The 23189-nt window shown below is 47.5% G+C and overlaps 2 protein-coding genes across 2 annotated transcripts; both read left to right on the plus strand.

The window, feature by feature from the left end:
- The first annotated feature begins 3628 nt into the window (after positions 1 to 3628).
- Positions 3629 to 4590, plus strand: LOC102457055 (olfactory receptor 51G2-like). Its single transcript, XM_006132526.3, has one exon. The coding sequence runs from the start codon at positions 3655 to 3657 to the stop codon at positions 4588 to 4590; it is 936 nt and encodes a 311-aa protein (XP_006132588.2). The 5' UTR covers positions 3629 to 3654.
- Positions 4591 to 12899: 8309 nt separating this feature from the next.
- LOC102456814 (olfactory receptor 51G2-like) lies at positions 12900 to 13856 on the plus strand. The gene has a single exon (XM_075921493.2). The coding sequence runs from the start codon at positions 12918 to 12920 to the stop codon at positions 13854 to 13856; it is 939 nt and encodes a 312-aa protein (XP_075777608.2). The 5' UTR covers positions 12900 to 12917.
- Positions 13857 to 23189: the final 9333 nt, after the last annotated feature.

The raw sequence follows: 23189 nt of genomic DNA on the forward strand, positions 1-23189 counted from the left end.
CCATCCCCTGTGATTTGGCCTCCTGCCATTTGCCATTGACTGTGATGGGGTTAAAGCTGGTGGACAGGAAGCCAAGCAGCTGAGGTTCCCTGATGGCCAAGTGGCCCCAAGGGAAGGTACAAACATGCTGCATAAAGGCAGTTGCCTCCTTGTCTGAACACACACTGCCTGCTGCCCGTGCAACCTCTCCGATGACTCCTTGTGCTTCAGGGTGAAGACCTCTGGTGCCAGCGGCTCCCTTCTAGCAGGAACTGGGTACGTGGGCAGGTGTCACTGTCTGTACATGCCAAGTGCAGGGCGAAGGCTGCAGGCTGTTTGCATTGGCAGCTGTTCTGTGCAGTGGCAGAGGACTCAGCTGGGCTGTCGGGGTGACTCAGTGTTGGGGCTGGAGGGCAGGCAGCACTAGGAAGCTTGAATACCCCTTCGCTACATGTGCTCTCCAGTGGGGTTGCTCAAGCTACCCAGAAATCTGAGCTTGGAATGTTAAGCCCCCAATGTCCCGAGTCGGGATTTCCAAGGAGTCCCGGTTCTAGAGGTGGCGTGGCCTGATCCTGAACATGCCAGGGGCTGAACAAAGGGAACACCTCAGAATATCATTAAGCAGTTTCTAAGTCGCCTCTGGTGTATTTGACCTGACAATGGTGCCAAGGTTTTCCCTTCCCTGTCCAGAGAGATGAAGGCAGGAATACAGCGCTGCCTTGCTCTGTGGTAACAGGCCCGCCTGGGCCGGTTTCTGTTTCAGGACCAGCTAATGGCTCTAGAATCTCTTCCCTATAGACACCCCCTCAGAGTTAAATTTCTGCCCTTCTCTGGGCTCTGAGTGCCACATGTCAGGCCTGGTATCCGGCTCTCTCGTGGGGTGGAATCCTGCCATCTTTCCATCCTCACACAGGGCCCTGGGCTACAGCAGACTGCAGCTCGACTGGGCTTGCCCTGCAGGTCCAAAAGGGTTCAGCCCCTGTGGTTCTTCTCTTTGGGAGGCTGTGACTAGCAGTAAGGCGAGTGACCAGCCGGCCTTCTACAGCCAACTTACTGTTTAATCTGAACAGCAGGAACAAAGCATAACACAGGCGAATAGGAGAGTTTTCAAAGGGTATGTCTACACTAGCTCGTTAGCTCGAGCTAGGTAGGGTAATTAGGGCAAACAGAGTTGCAAATGAAGCTCGGGATTTAAATATCCTGGGCTTCATTTGCATGTTCCCAGGCGCTGCCATTTTTAAATCCCCCTTAGTCTGAACTCCGTGCCCGCAGCTACACGCGGCACAGAATAGGTAGTTCGAATTAAAGATCCTAATTCAAACTACCGTTACTCCTCATTCCATGGTTCCTCTTTCCATGAGCCCTAATTACCCTACCTAGCTCGAACTAGCGAGCTAATGTAGACATACCCAAACAGTCTGTCTACATCTCTGGCCTCAGGCCCCCCCCTACTCTGATAGAGACCCAGGCAGCCCAGGGGCCTTCAGACTTCCCCAGCTGTGTCTGTGCCTGTCAGTCTGAAGAGCTTTTCAGCAACAGCTGCCCCCCTTTCCTCTGACAGACCTCCAACTCTGTCACAACAAGCTGGGTAACATGGCTGGAGCCTGGAAATGGGCTCTTCAAAACTTGTAACTCCGATGTGCTCTCTCAGCCTCCCTGAGGTGTTCACTGAGCAACGGTTTTTCTTGAGCTGCTGCTTCCCTTCCTGCTTCTTTTCCAGCCGCCTGCTCCTAAACTAAGAAGAGGCAGGCTGCTTTCACTCAATGTAGGGGTACATCTACACTGCACAGCTATTTTGGGACCCCAGAGGTATCCAGAAATAGCTTCCCTGTGTCTACACAAGCCGCCCATTTTTACGAAATAACAGGTGCATTATTTCGGCATCCTGGTAACCCTCATTCCACAAAGGTTAAGGGATGTCTCAAAATAACCCGTTATTTCAAAATTTGGTGCTGTGTAGACGTGCCAAATTTCAAAATAAGCTATTTCGAAATAGATTCGAAATAAGATACCTAATTTGCATAGCGCAAATTGCGTATCTTATTTTGAGTTTAGGATGCTGCATAGACACACCCTAGCCTTCATATAAATACCCCCGATATTAACCCAATCTAGCTATATAGCAAAACATCCCATGAACTGGGTTTAATACGGGCATTTATAAAGGCAGCTCAGCTCCATGTCTGACACAGTGCCATTCCTGGGTGGGATGGATTGTAAGAATAGTATTGTATATCGATAGTTGGAGAGAGAGAACAGTAGGAAATGAAGTTCCATTTCCATGAGTTTGTGCAATTCACTCTTTGTTCAGTGCACAGTGGCATGACACCTGGTAACTTACGAGAAGCAGTTTCTAACACATTCAGAATCAGGAACACCAATGGGCTGCATTACTCATGCAAGACTGTCCAAAAAGTCAGGAGAGAACAGAATTACTGGTCTTTGCTTCAGGAGAGCGGTGGGGAGGTACAGGAAAGGGGAGTGTAAAAGTGGCTGTATGCAATAATTGCTCATCACCCATTGCATGAACAAGGCAGAAGTAATTTCCACATTCAAGTGGAGCATAGTGAAAACCTGGTATCTGCACGATTCACCTGTTTGTGACATCAAGACCTTCCCCACTTGGATATGTAACTATGTTAGCTTGCAACTTGCCAGATATCTATAGACCCTTGCATGGGCAGAGGAAGCAGGTCCTATGAAGATGAAGACAAGCCTGTAGGATGATCCACATCGCTAGATTCTGACATCATGAGCCAGGCAAAACATTTCAGCTTCCCCTGAAGAGATTCTTAGGGATCAGAGTGTATGATTGGGAGCATTTGGTAAAGGAAAGTGAATCAAGTGCAGTTCTGATTGAATTTACACATGCAAATCTGGAATGTTGCCATAGAAGTCAGTGGTATTGAATCAAGAACCTATCCCTAAGAATGTATCCCAGACACTGCAGAAAGACAGGAGCATAATTTTGATTCTCAGAAGTGAGAACATAGAAAAACCCATATCATAAGGCAAAGAAACATGCTTAGAAATAGCTTCAGTGCAGAGCAGATAAAAACGATGTGCATTTTCCCCATACAGCTGCTCTGTGTGTCCACACGTCATGCAGAAGTGAAGAGCTAGGAAGGTGTCTGTGGGAAGGACACAACTGTAACAACGCACAGTGCTCACATAAGCTGCAAAACTCCAGCCGTACGATATCCATGGGACCAGCTGTTTAGCAGGATTCAAAGAGGACCTGGATGTTTAAAAGGGTAACCAGTAAATGCAATGACAGAGGATTTAAAAAAAAATGTGTTGGAAAAAGCTCTCATCTTTCCTTATTTACGCCACAAAATATGACTGCTTATTTGGTGTTGGGGGAATCTTTCCTGTGTCCCGGTTGTCTCATATCTGCCTAATGCAGGGCTTCCTCCTCCTTCCTCTCCAATATCTGATACTAGCCCCTGGAAAGTGAGCTGGATGGGCTACAGGTCTGATCCAGACCGGCAGCACCTATGTTCCTTTCGGTGGGGTAAAGCCTAGACTATATTTTTGTTGATCTTCATTGAGCACCTGGGAATCTCTAGAATTGCACGAAAGGCAGAATGCTATCGACTTATGTATCATTAATCTACTCTTCTTTTTTGTCTTAGGAAGGAAAGTTCTGAACTCCTTAGATCTGCCCAGTACAATATGTCAGCTGGCAATGACACCAAATTCACACATGCAGTGTTTCTCCTCACTGGGATACTTGGCCATGAAGACACCCATCTCTGGATCTCTATTCCCTTCTGTTTAATGTATTTTATTTCAGTGTCAGGAAATTCCTTCATTCTGTTCATTATAAAAACAGACCCCAGCCTCCATGAGCCCATGTACATTTTCCTTTCCATGTTGGCTGTTGCAGACATTGGCTTATCGATAGCCACCGTGCCAACCACACTGGGCATATTCTTATTTAACTCCAGGGAGATCAGTCTCAATGCCTGTTTTGCCCAATTGTTCTTCATCCACTCCCTTCAATGCACTGAATCTTCTGTGCTCTTGTTGATGGCCTTTGACCGCTTCATTGCGATCTGTGATCCGCTGAGATACACTTCCATCTTAACGCTGATGAGAGTAGCCCAGATGGGACTGGTGTGTGTGGTAAGAGGGGTGGTTGTAATACTCCCACTCCCCCTTCTCCTGAAACGGTACCAATACTGTCGAGCCAACGTCCTCTCCCATTCCTACTGTATGCACCAGGACGTCATGAAAATGGCCTGTTCGGACATCAGTGTCAACAGCATCTATGGCTTGTTTACTACTCTCTTAACAGTCGGTTTGGACTCACTGCTCATCTGCCTCTCTTATGTGATGATTCTCAAAACAGCGCTGAGCGTCGCATCCCGCACGGAGACCCTCCGGGCCCTGAACACCTGCGTCTCCCACCTCTGCGCCGTCCTGCTCTTCTATACACCAATGCTCAGCCTGTCTGTGATACACAGATTTGGGAAGGGCTCTTCTCCCTTGCTCCAGATTCTCATGGCCTACGTCTACCTGCTGGTCCCACCTCTGATGAACCCGATCGTGTACAGCGTGAAAAGCAAACACCTTCGTGCGAGGATCATCAGGATGTTCACCAAGTGAAGGGTCTGTTCATCACCCAGATCCAGCGTGGGTGACACATGAAATAAAAATACATTCCATGGCCCCCTATTCCATACTCGATCTTTATATTTAGCACAACATGTGCTACCAATCTCCACTCAGTAGAGAGAAGTTCCCGAGTGCTCTAAGGTCTGCAGGAATGGAGGGTGGGGGGAAACTGATGAGAAAAAACAGTTCACTGGGGGAAGAAGACCAAGGCAGGGAGTAGGATTTACCAAGTGACTGTATTTGGGGTGAGCCATAGGACTACTCCATACAGAGCTATATCAGTGCCCGCACCAACCTCAGAATTCCTGTTGATCCAGAACATAACGAAGGGATGCGCCTGTTATTTCTCCTTCTCCATGTCCTGTCACTGTCCTGTCGTTGGTTAAATACCCATGGGCCATGAAAAAAACTGCTGTCACGTTACTGGAATTTGAGGGAAGCAGCCGGATCGTGGCTGCACCCATAGGTGGGGGTGCTGGCCCCAACAATGATATAGAAGGGGGCCATGTGGGGTATTGAATGGGAGCTTGTTGTGTGCTGATCCTGTGTACGCTATTTATGTGAGTGTATAATGTCTGTGTGAGTAAATAGGAATCTGTAATCTGTGTGGAAGCTGAATATTTCTCGGAATGTGATTGAGCATTGCTATGGACAGGCTGAGTAGTGAAGCCCTGTGGAACAATGGCCCTTGATGGGCCAGGGACACACCTAAAGCATGAGGGCGGAAACTCAAGAGCTGCCAGCAGAGAGAGGCTGAGGACCAGGTGACCAGCTGAGACCAGAAGAGGCCAGGAAGGGGGTATAAAGAGGCCATGTGGTCGATGCCATTTTGTTCTCAGCTCAGCACTTCATCCCAGAGGCAGCATTGCAGGGATCGAAGAGCCCAGAAGACCTGTGAACCCATCCTGACCCTAGGATGTGCAACAAGAACTTTTAAACCAGCAGCTGCAACATCTCTGCTAGAGCCTGCATCGAGGACTGGGAGATTCGGTGCATGTAACGTACTGTACTTTAATAACCTTACTCTCATGCTTTTCTTTATTGTAATAATAAACCTTTAGATATAGATGCTAAAGGATTGGCCCAGCGTGATTTGTGGGTAGGATCCAGAGGGTAAATTGACCAGGGATCTGAGGCTGGTTTCTTGGAACCGGACAGAACTTGTTCGGGGTAGGTGGGATTGGGTGCTAGGACCCCCCACCTGTGTATGAGGCCCGGGGCCATCTGAGCACGGATATTGCTGGGGTGTCAGAGGGGTTTTGCTCAGGAGGCTTCAGGCAGGCAGCTGAAGCGCTCTGTGGGACTGGTTTGTGGCCTGTTTGGAGAGGTCACCAGTCTGGGGGCTGTAAGGAGCCCCAGATTTGAGCAATTCACCCTGAGCGGACGCCCTCAGTTGTGCCCAGACACGGCCCGGCCTGTCACAACTGCCACGCTCCAACGCAGTCACACTGGGGGTCCTGACTGAGCATGCTGGGTGCTGTGTGGTCCGAATTGCACCAGGTATGAACAGGGGCTGTTTGAGGGGCACAGACTCATACTCTTCCCCTACACCCTCAGCCAGGGCCGTGTGAGGAGGTTCTGTCAGAGACAGGAGTACCAGAGGAGAGCCAGGGGGAGCCAGTCAGGCATTCCCTCCCCCCGCACTGAGGCAGGTCAGCGCTGTGTGTACGAGCAAGGCTCTGGCACCCTGGAGTCCTGGGAAGAGACTCGCATCCTTATTCCCCCACCCTACTCTCCTCTTGTGCTGCCCCAGCAACGCCAAGGGGTGGAAATGGGCCTCAACTCCCCCACAGAGGCACGTCTAGCTCCTCTCCCAGCCCAGCCCGGTCAGTGTTGGGTGGCTCCCTTCTCCCAAAAGGAAAAGAGGGATCCATGCTGGAGCCCTGCCCCCTTTGTGGCCCCTCCCCTTCTCTTCCCGCTGGAGTCCCTACCCTCTGCTCCTCTTCTTCCTCCAACGCTTCTCTCCCCCCCCTCCTTCACCGAGCCCTCCCCCCTCTGCAGCCCAGGAGCTAGAGCCAGGCTGTGGTTAGAATTCTCCAGGGACCCATAGCCACAGAGAAGCACCCCAGAGCCTCCACATGCCCTTGCAAGGACACTGGGAGGGAGGGGCATGAAAAAAGCTCCCACCCTGTGTCCCTGCCCCTGAGGATGCATCTCTCAGGGAAGGTGGCGAGTTCAGGGCCACAGCAGCCTGAGTTCTCAGGGCAGCTCTTACCACAACCCAGCTCTGCCCTGGCCTGGGTCAGAACCTCAGGAGAAGTGGAGGAGCTGAGGGAAGGCCTAGTGGGAAGAGATGAGGCAAGTGTGAACCATTGCTGCAAAACACACACACCCCGGCAAGGAGATTGGTGGAGGGGTAGAGCAGAAGGGTGGAAGAGCCTCTGTTTTAGAGGAACCTGACAATATAGCCCCAGAAAGAGGGTTCATGTTTTATATATCGTCCACAGTCTACACTGTGGAGCTGTTTTGGGGTACGGAAGTATCCCAAAATAGCTACTCCGCGTCTATTGAAGCAGCCTGTTATTTCGAAATAGATGTTGAAATAATGGGTGCCTTATTCCGACATCCCGGTAAGCCACCCGGAATTTCAGAATATTCAATTATTTTGAAATTTGGTGCTGTCTAGACATTACCACATTATGAAATAAGGTATTTGGAAATAGCATCGAAATAAGCTACGCAAGTCACATAGCGCAAATTGCGTAGCTTATTTCGAGCTAAGGGTGCTGTGTAAATGCACCCTAACAGAATTAGATTTGTTTATATTTACAGGAGATAATGCTGCCTCTTTCACTTCAAAATAAGACCAGGAGTTTGCATGGCACTTTTGTAGCTCACATTTCAAGGCGTTTACGTGTCAGAAACGCTAAATATTTGCATGCCCTTTGTGCTTTGGCCAGCTGACGATGTTAATTAAAAATGTAATGCATTAATTCAATTTATTTCCAAACTCCTTGCAGCAGAATTGTATGTTTCCTGCGGTTTTACCCACATTCGGCCATATATTTCATGTCAGAACAGTCTCAGCTGATGACCCAGAACATGCTGTTTGTTTTAAGAATACTTTCACTGCACACTTGACAAAATGTAAGGAATGTACCAATATGAGACATCTAACGATAAGTATAGCATTCTATCCAACAGTTAGGAATCTGCTATTGACACCTGACTCAGATAAGGAAAATGAACATGCCTTGGTCTATGCTGTTTTGAATTGTTATCTAACAGAACCCACAATCAGCATGGATGCATGCCCATTGGAAAAGTGGTTGAATCCTGAGAGGACAAACAAATCATTTGCATATTTGGCATGTAAATATATTTTGTGATGCCAGTTATAAAAGTGTCACACCAATACCTGTTCTCACTTTCAGGTCACATTGTAATCAAGAAGCTGGCAGCATTATCTCCTACAAGTGTAAACAACCTAGTTTGTCTGAGCAATTGGCTACACAAGAAGTAGGACTGAGTGGACTTTGTAGGCACCAAACCTTTACACTGTTTTATTTTGGAATGGATATTAATATGTATATAATTTCCGTTTATTAATTTCCTTTTCCTGATAAAGAGATTGAACTATATTATTTGTACTAGGCAAATTGAAAAATGCTATTTCTTCTGTGATTTAAATTGCAAAACGTTTAAAATAAAAATAAATATGAAATGAACACTGCACAGTCCATATTCTGTGTTGTAAATGAAATCAATAGTTTTGGAAAATATTGAAAAAAATCCCTCAAATATGTAAATGAATCATTTTCTTTCATTCTTTAATAGCCTGATTCATCACAACAAATGATAAATCATAATTATAATCACTTGACAGACTCGTTTTTGTCCTTTCTCTGCAGTGAATTTTTAAAGCAAATGGACCATTTTTCTCTGAAAACTTAGTGGCCATGCTGCTGCCCAGCTTCAGCTGCCTGGATCTACAAAATTAATGGGAGGCTTTGCATCTGCCTCTTCCTTGTATCATAAATGAAGGTGGCTCGGATAATCTCTGGCTTCACTCTGGGTATGGAAAGGTCCAAATCTCCCTGACCAGTGTCTGGCTGGGGAATGGGACCCACCAAATACTCTCACCAGCCTTCCCATCTCTCTGCAGCCCCCTCTACTCTGTACAACCCCCTTTTGGAAGGTCCTATGGGCAGAGGTTGCTGGGACAGGGCCTGGTAGCACAGCTCTGATCAGCCTGTGCTAGCAGGGAGCGGGAGAGGGTGGCTGGGCCGAGCTACCAATGTATCACTGAGATCTGTGCCTAACTTTGGGGGTCCCTGGATCCTGGGTCCCCCTTTCCATTCCTCAGGGAGAAGGGAAAGGACCTTTCCTCCTGGTATAATCTGAGGGAGTTTTCCATGTAGGGAGCCTTGTAGAATCTCCCGTCTCTCTCTTGCACCCTGAGGTTGTAATGCAGGAAAGAAGGCTGCAGGGGAGAAATCCCTACAAGCTGCATGGAAACTTTGTAAAGACACCATAATAGAATCCCAACTTAAATGTATACCCCAAATTAAAAAATATAGCATGAGACCTTAAAAAGAGTCACCGTGGCTTAACCACCATGTAAAAGAAGCAGCAAGGGACAAAAAGTCATCTTGTAAGAAGTGGAAGTCCAATCCTAGTGAAATAAATAGAAAGGAACATAAACACTGTCCAATCGCTTGATCATTGTCTTCGGTCCACCCTCTCTGGGGCACCTGGTGCTGGCCAATGTCGGCAGACAGGATTCTGGGCTAGATGGACCTTTGGTCTGACCCAGTACGGCCGTTCTTATGTTCTAAATCTGGTCCTATCTCCTGTCATGTCATGTCAACACGATGACAGCAGTGACAGCATCATTGTTAACACTCAGCAGCCCCCAGTTGGAAACCATACAAGCAATGGTGACAAGCCCAGATTACAGCCCAGAGCCTGCAGCAGGGCTGACAAGGCAGCCCAATTAGCCAGGATCACGGTGCAGCCTCTGTGATTTGGCCTCCTGCACTGTGCCACTGTCTGCGACAGGAGTTCAGTTTATTGCACATGAAGCCAAGCAGCTGAGGTTCCCTGATGGCCAAGTGGCCCCAAGGGAAGGTACAAACATGCTGCATAAAGGCAGCTGCCTCCCTGTCTGAACACACACTGCCTGCTGCCCGAGCAACCTCTCCGATGACTCCTTGTGCTTCAGGGTGAAGACCTCTGGTGCCAGCAACTCCCTTCTAGCAGGAACTGGGTACGTTGGCAGGTTTCACTGTCTGTAACATGCCAAGTGCAGGGCAAAGGCTGCAGGCTGTTTGCATTGGCAGCTGTGCTGTGCAGCGGCAGAGGACTCAGCTGGGCTGTTGGGGTGACTCAGCGACAGGGTTTGAGGGCAGTGCTGGGTAGCTTGGGAACCCTCCTGCTCCACGTGGCCATGTGGCGCGATGGGTTATTCAAGCTACACAGAACTCTGAGATTGTCATGAGCTTGGAGTGGGACTTCTCCAGGGGTCGCATTTCAAGATGACCCCGTGCTCAGCGCCTGACCCTGCCAGACAGTGAGTGAGAGGAGACCACCCAGAATATCGGTGCCTGGCTCCCAGATCGTCTCAGTGTTATTTGCTCCTGGAAATGTCTTGATCATTTTCATCCTCCAGGGCTGTATTCTCTGGCTGCATTGTGAAGGCAGGAATTCGGAGCGGCCTTTCTCTGTGGTTACAAGTCTGATAGGACAGGCCCGTCCTTACCTAGATGCTGAATACGCTGCTGTGCAGGGCACCCCCAAATTGGGGTCTTAATGTTCACCCACCTGCCGCTTCTTATCCCTGGTCTGTGGCTCTGTTTCCTCTGGAGAGGACCTAGGTAACCTGAAAGAGAAAAAGCCACCAGAGCTACTAACAGGACCACTGACCATGGGAAAGAGCCATTCAGGTGGTAGCGAAGCCATTTTGCAGTCATTGGTCGACCCCAGGTATATGCTATCAGTTTCTGAACTTACTTTGTCAGTCCACAGGACCTTAGTTTAAAATGGGCTTTAAAAATATTTCCTTAGTGTGTTGCTGAAGATTGCAAAAATCGCATTTCTAAAAAAATTATTATCCCCCCCAGCTGCCCTCGGGAATAGGGACACCAGTTTAATAATAGGGTTCCTAAAATCCTAAGGACAGCCCTGCAATAAGACATATTTTGGGTTTCCTTGTAGTCTGAAAGTACCAGAACTTCTGTCCTGTAGATACCCCTCAGCACTACAGGGCTACTGGCATCTCTGCCCGCTCTCTGGTCTTTAAGGGTATGCCTAGATTACACCTTTTTTTCCGGGATACAAGAGGTATCCTGGAAGAACTGTTCCATGTCCAGGGAATGTGTTTGCTCTTCTGCTTTTTTTGCGCAAGAGCAAACATGCTCTTTCAGAAACCCCTGTATGCTTCGTTCCATGAGGAATAAGGGGGCTTCTGAAAGATGGTTTTTTCCAACATTTGGCCCAGTCTAGATGGGCCAAATGTTGGAAAAGTCTCTTCCGACAAAAGAATCGGAAAAAGCTATGCAAAATGTGCTCCACACTACACTCCAGAGGAAGATCAAAGCTGCTGCTGTCGATCTTCCAGGGTTCGAATTAGCGGATCTAGTTAAGACAATTCAGACTGAGAGGTGCACTCCAGTCGATGCTGGTAGCCCTGCTTTCACGAGGAGTAAGGCAAGTCGAAGGGAGCGGGTGCCCCTTGGACTTCCTGCAGTGTGCAATGCTGTTACGCTGATTATTTTCAGGAATAACGGCATGGCGCAAGAGGGTTTTTCTTGCGCAAGAAGGGGCAGTGTAGATAGCTCCTTCTGGTGCAAGAGCATCTTCTGCAAAAATGACGGCTCATTAGGTATGCAAATGAGGCTCAGCAATATTCTGCGCTTAGCCTCATTTGCATACTTCTGGCGCAAGATCGCACCAGTGTAGACATAGCCCTAGTGCGGTTACCATGCAGTGGCACTTAGACCACAGCAACAATTAAGACCAAGAGACCTCTACAGCATGAGTTGGGAGCCAGTTGGCTTTTAGCTCAGAGGATGGAGGCTCCTATACTCTGCTTCAGAGGTTCTAGGTTCAAATCTGCCCAGTGGCGGTTACACTTGCAAAGGGTTTGTGGAACAGCAGGATAATATTGTCTCCTGGTCACTGACCAGAGGCTATGTGTGATGCATTCAGGGGTATGACAAAATACTTCTGCTGTACTGGAGCTAGACGTTCAGAAAGTCCTAAAACACAGGACCATTGTTCTGTCCTGCAGCAAAGAGTAGAGCTGAGGTGCAGGAAAGGGAAGTGTAATAGTGGCTGTGTATAATGTATGAGCATTGCCTCTTAAATAAGCATGGCTGAAGTATCTTACATACTTGACTTAATATTAGTGCAGATCTAGCGTTTGTACTATTCATCTATGCCTGAAACCAACCCTTCCCTGCCCAGAAGTGTTCAGTATAGGCTGAGCGCTTGAGTGGCCACCCAGGAAAGAGTCAAATGCTACCCAGTAGATTAGCAGAATGCCCAGAGTGGGCAGCATGTGTTTCTACTGGTGGTGCACTTTCATACATGAACTGGTGCATATAACAACATTTATTCCACATGTGGATGATCATCCAAATGAACTAACTCTTTTTTCCTTGTAACTTCTCAGATGTCTACAGACCCTTAAGGGGGAGAGGATGCAGGTCCTGTGAGGCTGAAGAGAAGCCTGTAGGATGATCGAACTCTCTGGAGCCAGTCAGCGCTGGCCAGGCAAAGCCCTTCAGCCTGTCTTGGAGGGATTCGCTGGGGTCAGAGTGTGTCACCGGGAGCATCTGGTAAGGAAAAATGGATAGAGCTTTGTTCTGATGCACCAGGTAAATCTGGTGTCACACAACTGAAATTATTATAATTAAATTGGGCTGTGGAACTCCTAGCCACAAGATATCAATGGGGCCAAAAGTTTAGTAGGATTCCAAGAAGGACTGGATATTTATAAGGGTAACCAGGAAATCCAACTGCAGTAGGGAAGATTGTTCTAAAAAGTCCTTAAGTCCTCAAAGGGCTAAAAGCCTTCCTGAATTACACCACAAACTATGCTTAACCGGTGGGCTGCAGGACAAAACCTTCCATGGGAGGAGATTATTTCAATCTGTGGCATTTGGAACTGGATGCTGGGTGAGATGGACTGCAGGTTTGATCCAGTCTAGCAGTGCCAATCTTCCTATCAGTGATATAAATCCAAGACTATGTTTTGCTGAGTTTTCTAGTTTTGCACTGAGAGGAAGAAGATGTCTCATTAAATATCATCTATTTTCTGCTATGTTTTTTCTTTCAGGAAGTAAAGTTCATTAATCCTCAGACCTGCCCTGTACATGATGTCAGCTGTCAATGACACCAAACTCAACTCAGCAGTGTTTTGTCTCACTGGGATACCTGGACATGAACACGTCCATCTCTGGGTCTCCATCCCCTTTTGCTTAATGTATGTTATTTCAATAATAGGCAATTCAGTCATTCTATTCATTATAAAAACAGACCCAAGCCTGCACGAGCCCATGTACATTTTCCTTTCCATGTTGGCCATCACAGACCTTGGCTTATCGATATCCACCATGCCGACAATCCTGGGCATATTCTGGTTTAACGCTAGGGAGATCAGCTTCAGTGCCTGTTTTGCCCAGCTGTTCTTCATCCACTCACTTTCATTCATTGAATCCTCTGTCCTCCTGTTGATGGCCTTTGACCGCTTTGTCGCCATCCGTAACCCGCTGAGATACGCCTCCGTCTTAACCCTGCCGAGAATAGCCAAGATGGGATTGGTGTCCGTGCTAAGAGCGGTGGTCCTAATATTACCACTCCCCATTCTCCTGAAGCAGTTCCGATACTGTCAAAACAACGTCCTCTCCCACTCCTACTGCTTGCACCAGGAGGTCATGAAGATGGCTTGTTCGGATATCAGAGTCAACAGCATCTATGGCTTGTTCATAATAGTCTCCACGGTGGGGTTGGACTCCTTGCTTATCCTCCTCTCTTATGTGATGATCCTCAAAACAGTGCTGAGCATAGCGTCCCAAGCGGAGCGCCTCAGGGCCCTGAACACCTGCGTCTCCCACCTCTGTGCCGTCCTGCTCTTCTATACACCAATGATCGGCCTGTCTGTGATACACAGATTCGGGAATGACTCTTCTCACTCGCTTCAGATACTCATTGGCTATGTCTACCTGCTGGTCCCGCCCCTGATGAACCCCATCGTGTACAGCGTGAAAAGCAAACACCTGCGCGCCAGGATCATCCGGGTGTTCGTCAAGTGAAGGTTCCATTCGTCACCTGGCTCCGGCAGTGTTGACACGAGGGACACATATTTCATGGTGGACCTGTACATCCAAACAGCAGGAGCTGCTGATCTCCACTCCATAGGAAGAGGTTCAGATGGGGGTCTAATATCTAGTGCAATGTCTTTCTCTACCCACTGGTGAACGGGCACAGGACACTGGGGGAAGGACAGCAAGTCAGCCAGAACCATTTAGAAAAGTGACTGTGTTCGTGGAGAGACAGGGAGCTGGAGGGACACTGGCTTTTAAAGAACCACATTGGTGGCTGCTCTGACCTCAGAATTCCTGTCAGTACAGTCAATACAGAGAAGAGAGGTGGCTGTTGTTTCCCATGACCCCAGGCCTGTCACTGTCCTGTCGCTGCTTAAACACCAAGGGACCATGAAAAAAGCTGCAGGGCTGTTCTGCAGTCACAGTCCTGGCCCTTCCTGACCACTCAGGGTGCTGCGTGATCCATGGGCTGTGCCAGCTGTGGCCAGCGGCTATCAGAGAGGCACAGACACCTGCCCTCAGCCAGGTACTTGTGACTGAGTCGTATCAGAAAGAGGATTAATGCAGGAGCCTCAGGAGAAGCCAGTCAGACAGTCCCGTTGATGCCACACACCTGCTGGGTCCACTCCCCACTGAGGTGGAGCAGAGCTGTGTGTATGAGGGAGGGTCTGACACACAGGAATGGGCAACTGATTCAGCCCCCCCCCCCCTATTCCCCACTAGGGGTCCCATCCATTTCTGCTGCCCCGGCAACGCAAAGGGATGGAAATGGGCCTTAGCTCCCCCACTGAGGCACAGCCAGCTCCTTTCCCAACCCATCCCGGGTAGGGTCCTAAACCTAATGTCCAACCCATACTGCCTTTTCTGCAGTTCACCCCCATTGCTTTAGAGGTGTCAGAGAAAAAAATTTCCCTCCTCCTCCTCACCACGTTTTATATATTTGTTTGGGAACAACAGGAGGCATTTGGAGCAGAGCGTGGGTCCCACCCCTTTTTATTTGGAATGTGCTGGGCCTTGTTTATCTAGTTGTGTGCATGCCTGAACCAGGCGAAGGACACCCTGCAAGCTGTGCCTGAGGTACCTGGTGACCCTGTCATGGTTAAGTCCAGCTGTCTGTGGTGTAACCCTGCTCCTTACCATCAGAGGCTCAGTAGCCGAGGGCAGTGTGACTACAAATGTCCACTAACTAACCCTCCGTGCTTTTGTTTGTGGGTGCTCGGCTCCAGCTCCTGGGATTTTATTGGGAGTCTCGCACTATTTCCTCTCTCTGAAAGTCCCAACTTCTGGGATCCTGACCTTGTGTGGAATCTCAGTGTTCAATTTTGTTTAAAAGAGCTTATTTTTAAAAATGAGTTGCAGAAAAATTAGACATAGGTGACCCCAAAGGCTCAGACATGGCCAAAGCAACGTGAAAACGAACCACACATTAGTAAATTTTAAAATCTCATCGTTTTAAACCAATCTTATGACTTTTTGAAGGGGGGAGTGACTCATATTTGTTTAATTTGGCTGGGCAGCAGTTGGCACCTAGTTCAATGATATTCTCTAGTTCAGCCACAAGGTGCAGGATTCAACACTAGAATTGCTGAGGGAAATTCTCTGGTCTGTGCTTTGCAGATACATGACAGCAGTTTACCTCTCTGGCCCCAATAGCTATGGCTACAGGTCCCCAATGTCAAGTTAAGGAAGTATGGAATGGATAAACGGTCTTTAAGGTGGATAGAAAGCTGGCTAGATTGTTTGGCCCAATGAGTAGTGATCAACAGCTCGATGTCAGGTTGGCGATCGGTTTCAAGTGAAGTCTCCCAAGGATTGGTTCTAGGGCCAGTTTTGTTCAACATCTTTATTAATGACCTGGATGAGGGGATGGATTGCACCCTCAGCAAGTTTGCGGATGACACTAAACTAGGGGGAGAGATAAGTACATTGGAGGCAGAGATAGGGTCCAGCGTGACCTAGACAGATTTGAAGATTGGGCCAAAAAAATCTGATGAGGTTCAACAAGGACAAGTTTAGAGCCCTGCACTTGGGACGGAAGAATCCCAAACATTGTTACAGGCTGGGGACCGACTGGCTAAGTAGCAGTTCTGCAGAAAAGGACCTGGGGATTACAGTGGATGAGAAGCTGGTTATGAGTCAACAATGTGCCCTTGTATCCAAGAAGGCGAATGGCATATTAGGTTGCATTAAGAGGAGCATTGCCAGCAGATCTAGAGAAGTGATTATTCCCCTTTATTCAGCACTGGTGAGGCCACATCTGGAGTATTGTGTCCAGTTCTGGGCCCCCCACTATAGAAAGGATGTGGATGCATTGGAGAGGGTCCAGCGGAGGGCAACCAAAATGATTAGGGGGCTGGAGCACATGACCTATGAGGAGAGGCTGAGGGTTTTGGGTTTATTTAGTCTGCAGAAGAGAAGAGTGAGGGGGGATTTGATAGCAGCCTTCAACTTCCTGAAGGGAGGTTCCAAAGATGATGGAGAGACGCTGTTTCTCAGTAGTGACGGATGGCAGAACAAGGAGCAATGGTCTCAAGTTTCAGTGGGGGAGGTCTAGGTTGGATATTAGGAAAAACTATTTCCCTAGGAGGGTGGGGAAGCACTGGGATGGGTTCCCTAGGGAGGGGGTGGAATCTCCTTCCCTAGAGGTTTTTAAGTCTTGGCTTGACAAAACCCTGGCTGGGATGATTTAGTTGGGATTGGTCCTGCTTTGGGCGAGGAGTTGGACTCCATGATCTCCTGAGGTCCCTTCCAGCCCTAGGATTCTATGATCCTAATGTCCGACATGTCCCCGGATGACTGGACAATGGAAAACATTTTCCTTGGCCCCTAAGTCTCAGATTTCCCCTTTGTAATAAATCCCATATTTTCCTTGACAGTGACACGCCAGACTTCAATGTACCAATCCCCCAACGAGTTCTTGCAAGCTATAAGCCAGTCACCGGATGTTCCCATGTGAGTGCTGACAGCCACTGGGACTGGGGAATAAGGGACTGGTTCTCATAACCATCAACATTTTTATTCCTGGGTTATGTAAAGGTGGGTGGACAATAGAAACATGCCCCACCCTTGTCAGCTCCCACCAATAGCAATGTCAACACTTCCGCCATCACCTTGATTGGAATCCCCGGGCTGGCTTTCCTTCTCGGCACATTGCAGCTGTTCGCCATGCTGGTTGTGATTCGCTGAGTGACGGCCCTATCAAAAATCTGAGTAAATAAATCGTGTGCCCCTGTGTTCAGCATTTTTACATGGAAGTTTGATCTTTGATACTGAACTGCCTTTGAGGGACAGCCCAGGGTGAATGACTCCTTTTTGATCACATGGCACTGCAAGGGGAAAAGAAGGGGGAAGATTTTATTTTTCCAAGGGAAGGACAACGATGGAAAAGCAGACCCACCTAGGGAATTCCCAGCTGTGTCCTTTCACAGCCCCCATCACTGTGTTGCCTGATTGCCAGGGGAGACGGCACTGTCACCCCATTGGGCTAGGAGTGGACACTGGTGATGAGGATGTGAGTGATTTGAAGATTGTTTTTCTCAAACCTGATAATCATAGAGAGACTGATCATCGGGATGTAGAACATCAAGACAAATCAGATATGGGAGTGTCATGGGGCGGTCCTCTCTTCTCTTTCCCAAGGGGTAGGATCCTGTGTCCCTGGGCTGTCTGAGTCTGTGACCCACCCCGCACGACCAGTAAAACACCTGTGGGTAGGCCCCTCTCCTCGGGGCCTGATAGCCTAATGGCCAGAGTCAATGCATGGCTCTTTGAAGCAGGGTAGGAAGGCCTACTAAGGCAAAGTCAGTACATCAGAGTCAGAGCCTGGCCCTTTAACATCGGGCTATTGGACAGCCCAATAGCCAGAGTCAGTGCCTTAAAGTCCAGGGCTGGACCTTTAACACCAGGCTGGTCGGCACACTGGCCCAATTCAGGCAATCAAAGTCAAAGGCTGGCCCTTTAAGGCAGGGCTTGATGGCCCAATGGCTGGAGTCAGTAAGGGTGTGACTAGAATACATTTTTTTTTTTTAAAGTGGTCTTTTTTTAAAAAAAAAACTTCCCCTGCATCTAGACTGCTGCTGCGTTCTTTCGAAAGTAAATCGAAAGAACACAGCAGTTTTTTCGACCGTGGACAACCTCGTTTTACGAGGAAGGACGCCTTTTTTCGAAAGTGTTCTTTCGAAAAATGGCGCTATGTAATGCAAACTGTGCTTTTTCGAAAGAGAGCACCCACGCAGTTTGGATGCTCTCTTTCGAAAAAGCGGCTTGCTTTTTCGAAAGTGCTGGTTGTAGTCTAGATGCTCTTTTTCGAAAGAGGCTTTTTTGAAAGTATCTTTCGAAAAAGCCTCTTTCGAAAGAGGCTTGCAGTCTAGACGTAGCCTAAGTTAAAGTCAAAGCCTGGCCCTTTAAGGTGGGGCTAGACCAAGGTCATGGGGGAGGGGCTGGGTCCCAACTGGGTCCCAACCCAGGGCCTGGTGAGTGTCAGAACGGTCCACCACCCCTTCGGCGGGGAATCCAACTGCAACACGCTGAGAATCTCGGGGTGGGAGAGGACGCTCCTGCACCCTCCCTGGGCCAGTTCCTACCAGATCTGCCGGGTCGGCGTCCCATGTAGCAGCTGGGTCCTCTGGCTTCTCGGGGGCCACGTATCCCTGGGAATCTGCGGGGGTTGCGACTCAGCTGTCATCAGGGCCTCAGCCTCTCTTGACTCGAATGGCTAGCAGCTGCTGCTCAGGAGTTACAAACAGATGTCCTTCTCCTCCGACCACCAGTCCATACTGAGCCTCTCCCCTGGCTTTTATACCTGGGCTAGAGTCAGAGCATGCCCGGATTGCCTGACTAAATGCTGCTCGTTCAGTGCAGGGTTGGTACACCCCGCCACCGGGAGATACCGGTGTTCAGATGCTCTTCCTTTGAGGCAATACTCAATACAGTCCTAAGGGTCATAACATAAGACAAGTAACAATGAGTCCAGAACCACCGAGGAAAGAACAAGGAATAAGTCATAAATACTAGTGACTCTCCTGTCTGACTGTGCCACATTGATTATATCTTGCTGCAAACACAAGGAGCCCACAGCCTACAGACCACAGCCCATATTGTGACCCCAACCCTATCTTTTCAATCACGGAGGGCGCTAAGATGGATGCGTATCTCAGGAGGTTACGGATGGTAATGAAGTAACCAAACACCATGGCCAGCAGCACAACAGGTTCAATGGTGGAAAAGGTGTGGATGATATTCATCTGGGCTGTGTCTAGACTGCATCCCTTTTCCGTAAAAGGGATGCAAATTAGACACATCGCAATTGCTAATGAAGCAGGGATTTAAATCCCCCCCACTTCATTTGCATAAAAATGGCTGCCGCTTTTTTCCAGCTCGGAGCTTTTCCAGAAAAAAGCGCCAGTCTAGACGGGGATCTTTTGGAAAATAAAGCCTTGTCCAAAAGATCCCTTATTCCTTATTTTAAGAGGAATAAGGGATCTTTTGGAAAAGGCTTTATTTTCCGAAAGATCTGCGTCTGGACTGGAGCTTTTTGCCGGCAAAGCTCTGAGCTGGAAAAAAGCTGCAGCCATTTTTATGCAAATGAAGTGTGGGGGATTTAAATCCCCACTTCATTTGCAATTGCGATGTGTCTAATTTGCATCCCTTTTACGGAAAAGGGATGCAGTCTAGACACAGCCCTGGAGCAGACACATGTCAAAGCAGATTGCTCAGATATTGAACCAAAGGACACTCAGCACAGTAGGCAAGGTGGCAGAAGACTAGCCCAGATCTGAGAGTGGGTTCATGGAGACTCTGTTCAGTCTTGACAACAGATAGGAGGGTGCATTTCTCTCCAGTCACAGTGAGACACATGGAACCCCATAAAGTAACTGTAGATAGGTCTATAGGCACCCCAGCTGCCAAATACGTGGATACTAATCAGAACTCTCAGGAGTACAGATGAGTCACTTGACTGTCAACCAAACAGTGATCAGAAGCTGTGACGGACCGGGCCAGGTCTGGGCACCGCTGAGAGCTTCCACTCAGGGCAAATTGCTCAAAATCAGGGCTCCTTACAGCCCCAGACTGGAGGCCTTTCCCAACTAGGCCACAAACCAGTCACACCGAGCGCTTCAGCTGCCAGTCCAGCCAGCAGGGAGCCTCAAGAGCAAAACCCCTCAGACATCGCAGCTCTCCCTGTGCTACAATCAGCCCCGGGCCTAACACAGGTGTGGGTGTGTATAGAATCCAATCTCACCTACCCCGAACGGGTTCTCCCGGTCCCAAAGAACCAGCCACAGTTCCCAGTCAATTTACACTTTGGATCTTACCCACAAAATCCCACTGGGCCAATCCTTTAGAATCTAAAATCTAAAGGTTTATTAATAAAAGAAAGAAAAGGTGGAGAGCAAAGATGTTAAAGAAAATGCATCACATGCACCAATCACCGAGTTCTTGATGCAGGCTCTCAGCAGAGATGTTACAAACTACTGGCTTAAAAGTTTCTGGTGTGCATCCTATGTCAGGATGGGTCCACAATTCTTCCTGACTTTCTGTCCCTCACAAGGCTGCACCTGGGATCAGGAGCAGAATTGAAGACAAGATGGAGTCTGCCTCATGGCCTTATATATTTCTCGTGGTGTCCTCCTGGCCAGAGCAGGTCACATGGGCGAGTGACCGATCTCTGATTCACATGCTGGCAGCCATTAAGCCCTGGATGGTTTGCAGCTTTCCAGATACATTCTGACTGAACAATTGCTCTTCATAACAGGCCATCCAGAGCCCATTGCTCTGTGTGAGGCAGAGAACATTCCCAGTAAAAGCAGAGTCTATATTCATAACTCCGCATACAGACATCACACAAGTACGTGAATAGCATACATAGCATCAGTAGAACGTAAGCTTTCATTTGACACTGCAAATGGCCCCCTTTGCGCAGACTTTGGGGCAAACCCCCCATCCCCGTTGGGTGCAGCAGTGATCTGGCTGCTCCCCTTAAAATCCAGTAATGTGACAGAAGCTAAGTCACATGGGCCCATTTGACTAATCATACACCCAATCCTATTGGCTAACAAATAGACTTTGCTGTGGGTTTGCAAGAAGGAAAAGAACTAAGTAATATTTGCAACTAGTCACTCCCCTAGCTTTGCAGAAATGGGATCTGAGTGGAAAGATTCGGATCCAAAATTTTCTGGGTGACGGAGGAAATCTATAAAAGACCACGGCAATGAACATATGACAGTGGTGACGTCTGTGGCTCTTTCTAACAAATCCATTATATTTAAACCCCAAGTTTTGGGGCTTGAGACACCAATTTCAAAGCAAAATTCTGTGGCATGTTACAAAGGAGGTGATGTTAGATCATTATGTTGCTTCTAGTTTTAAAATCTATGAAGATGAGAACTTACAGAAGGCTTCTTGGCACAGAGGGGAAGGGTCTATTAAGAAGTATTAAAGAAGGGCCTATTAAGGAAGTAACAAATCAGTAACTATGAATAACAATTATTTACAATAAAGAGCAATGTAATAATGCTAGAAAATTACCTTTTATTTGGACATAGTCATCAGTAGCAAAGCCATGATTAAAAGTATATCAAGTTTTGCCCTTAGAGTAGGGATTCGACCTCTGTATGCGTGAAAAATATGGTGTATCCTCAGCCAAAACAGCAACACTTAATCTCCAAATACAGAATTAGCAAGTCAATTTGCTAGTTAGTTTAGAAATGACTGAATGTAGTGTTCCTCTAATAAAACTCCTTCTTCCTCATATGAATTCCATTGAACACACCTGAGTGGTATACCGAGAATAATAATTTCTCATAATTCAATTCATCTAATCAGTAGCTTCTGCCTGGGAACCAAAAAGTCAAAATACATTTCCCATTAAGCAACGCAGCCTTTGTCTCCCTGCCATCCTGCCAGACAAGTCTATAGAGTGAGGGTTATTTAAAATCTTACTCATCAGAACTAGACTCAAAAGATCCAATCTATTGCCCAATGGGTCATGGCATATTTTTTCCAAATTCATGCTCACAGCCATTTCTCATTAATTAATAAAAGATATATTTTAAAAAGAAAAGAGAGTTACTGTGGTTACAAGATCAATATACCTAAAGATCTGAATCAAGTTCTTAGGTCAGTTTCATACCAGAGATTGCAACATTGTTTATTCATAGAAATCCTTCTGGAATTCATGTAAAAAGTCATAGACCAAGGGGAAGCCCATATGTAGATTTTCTTCAAATTCTTCCATGAGAATTGCAAATTCTTCCATGAGACTAGACCTGGAGATATCCTTGACTGCCCTTGACATAAACAAGTAAAGATCAGGCCCCAAAAGTACTTTTACAACTGAAGTTCAGCTGATAAGTCTCGTGTTGGAAAATGATCACAGCAGAGACTCTGTGGGAGTACATCTACATTTGCTCCCTAGTCCGAGTGAAGGATGCAAATTTAGGTAACCAAAATTGCTAATGAAGCGGATATTTAAATATCCCATGCTTCATTAGCATAATCTCGCCCGCTCGTTACTCCACTGAACATCTGATTCGAACCAGGAAGTGCGCTCCAGGACGCGGTTGTTTGAACCAAACCTCTTGGTTTTGAGGAGTAATGTTAGTTCGAACCAAGAGGTTTGGTTTGAACAACCGCGTCCCGGAATTTACTTCCTGGTTTGAATCAGTTGTTGAGCTAAGTAACGCACGGGCGAGTCATTCCTCTACTCTACTCTGTGCTGATTAGGCCTCGGTTGGAGTATTGTGTCCAATTCTGGGCACCACATTTCATGAAAGATGTGGAGAAACACGAGAAGGTCCAGAGAAGAGCAACAAAAATGATTAAAGGTCTAGAAAGCATGAGCTATGAGGAAAGACTGAAAGAATTGGACTTGTTTAATTTAGAAAAGGGAAGACTGAGAGATGACGTGATAGCTGTTTTAAAGTATCTAAAAGGCTGTTACAAGGAACAGGGAGAAAAGTTGTTCTCCTTGGCCTGTGATGACAGGACAAGAAGCAATGAGATTAAATTGCAGCAAGAGAGGTTTAGGTTGGACATTAGGAAAAACTTCCGACCTGTCGGGGTGGCCAACACTGGAATAAATTGTCTAGGGAGGTTGTGGAATCTACATCATTAGAGATATTAAGAGCAGGTTGGATAGACATCTGCCAGGGATGGTGGGGTACTGGGTCCTGCCATGAGGGCAAGGGACTGGACTTTATGACATCTTGAGGTCCCTTTCATTTCCAGTATTCCATGATTCTATTATACCACAACTTTCATCTCAATGTTAATAATGCCTTTTGATATCTGAATCAATAGACTATGATTATGAAACATTAC

Source organism: Pelodiscus sinensis, chromosome 1 (genome assembly GCF_052426305.1).
Source record: "Pelodiscus sinensis isolate ZL-2025 chromosome 1, ASM5242630v1, whole genome shotgun sequence".
Lineage (NCBI taxonomy): Eukaryota > Metazoa > Chordata > Testudines > Trionychidae > Pelodiscus > Pelodiscus sinensis.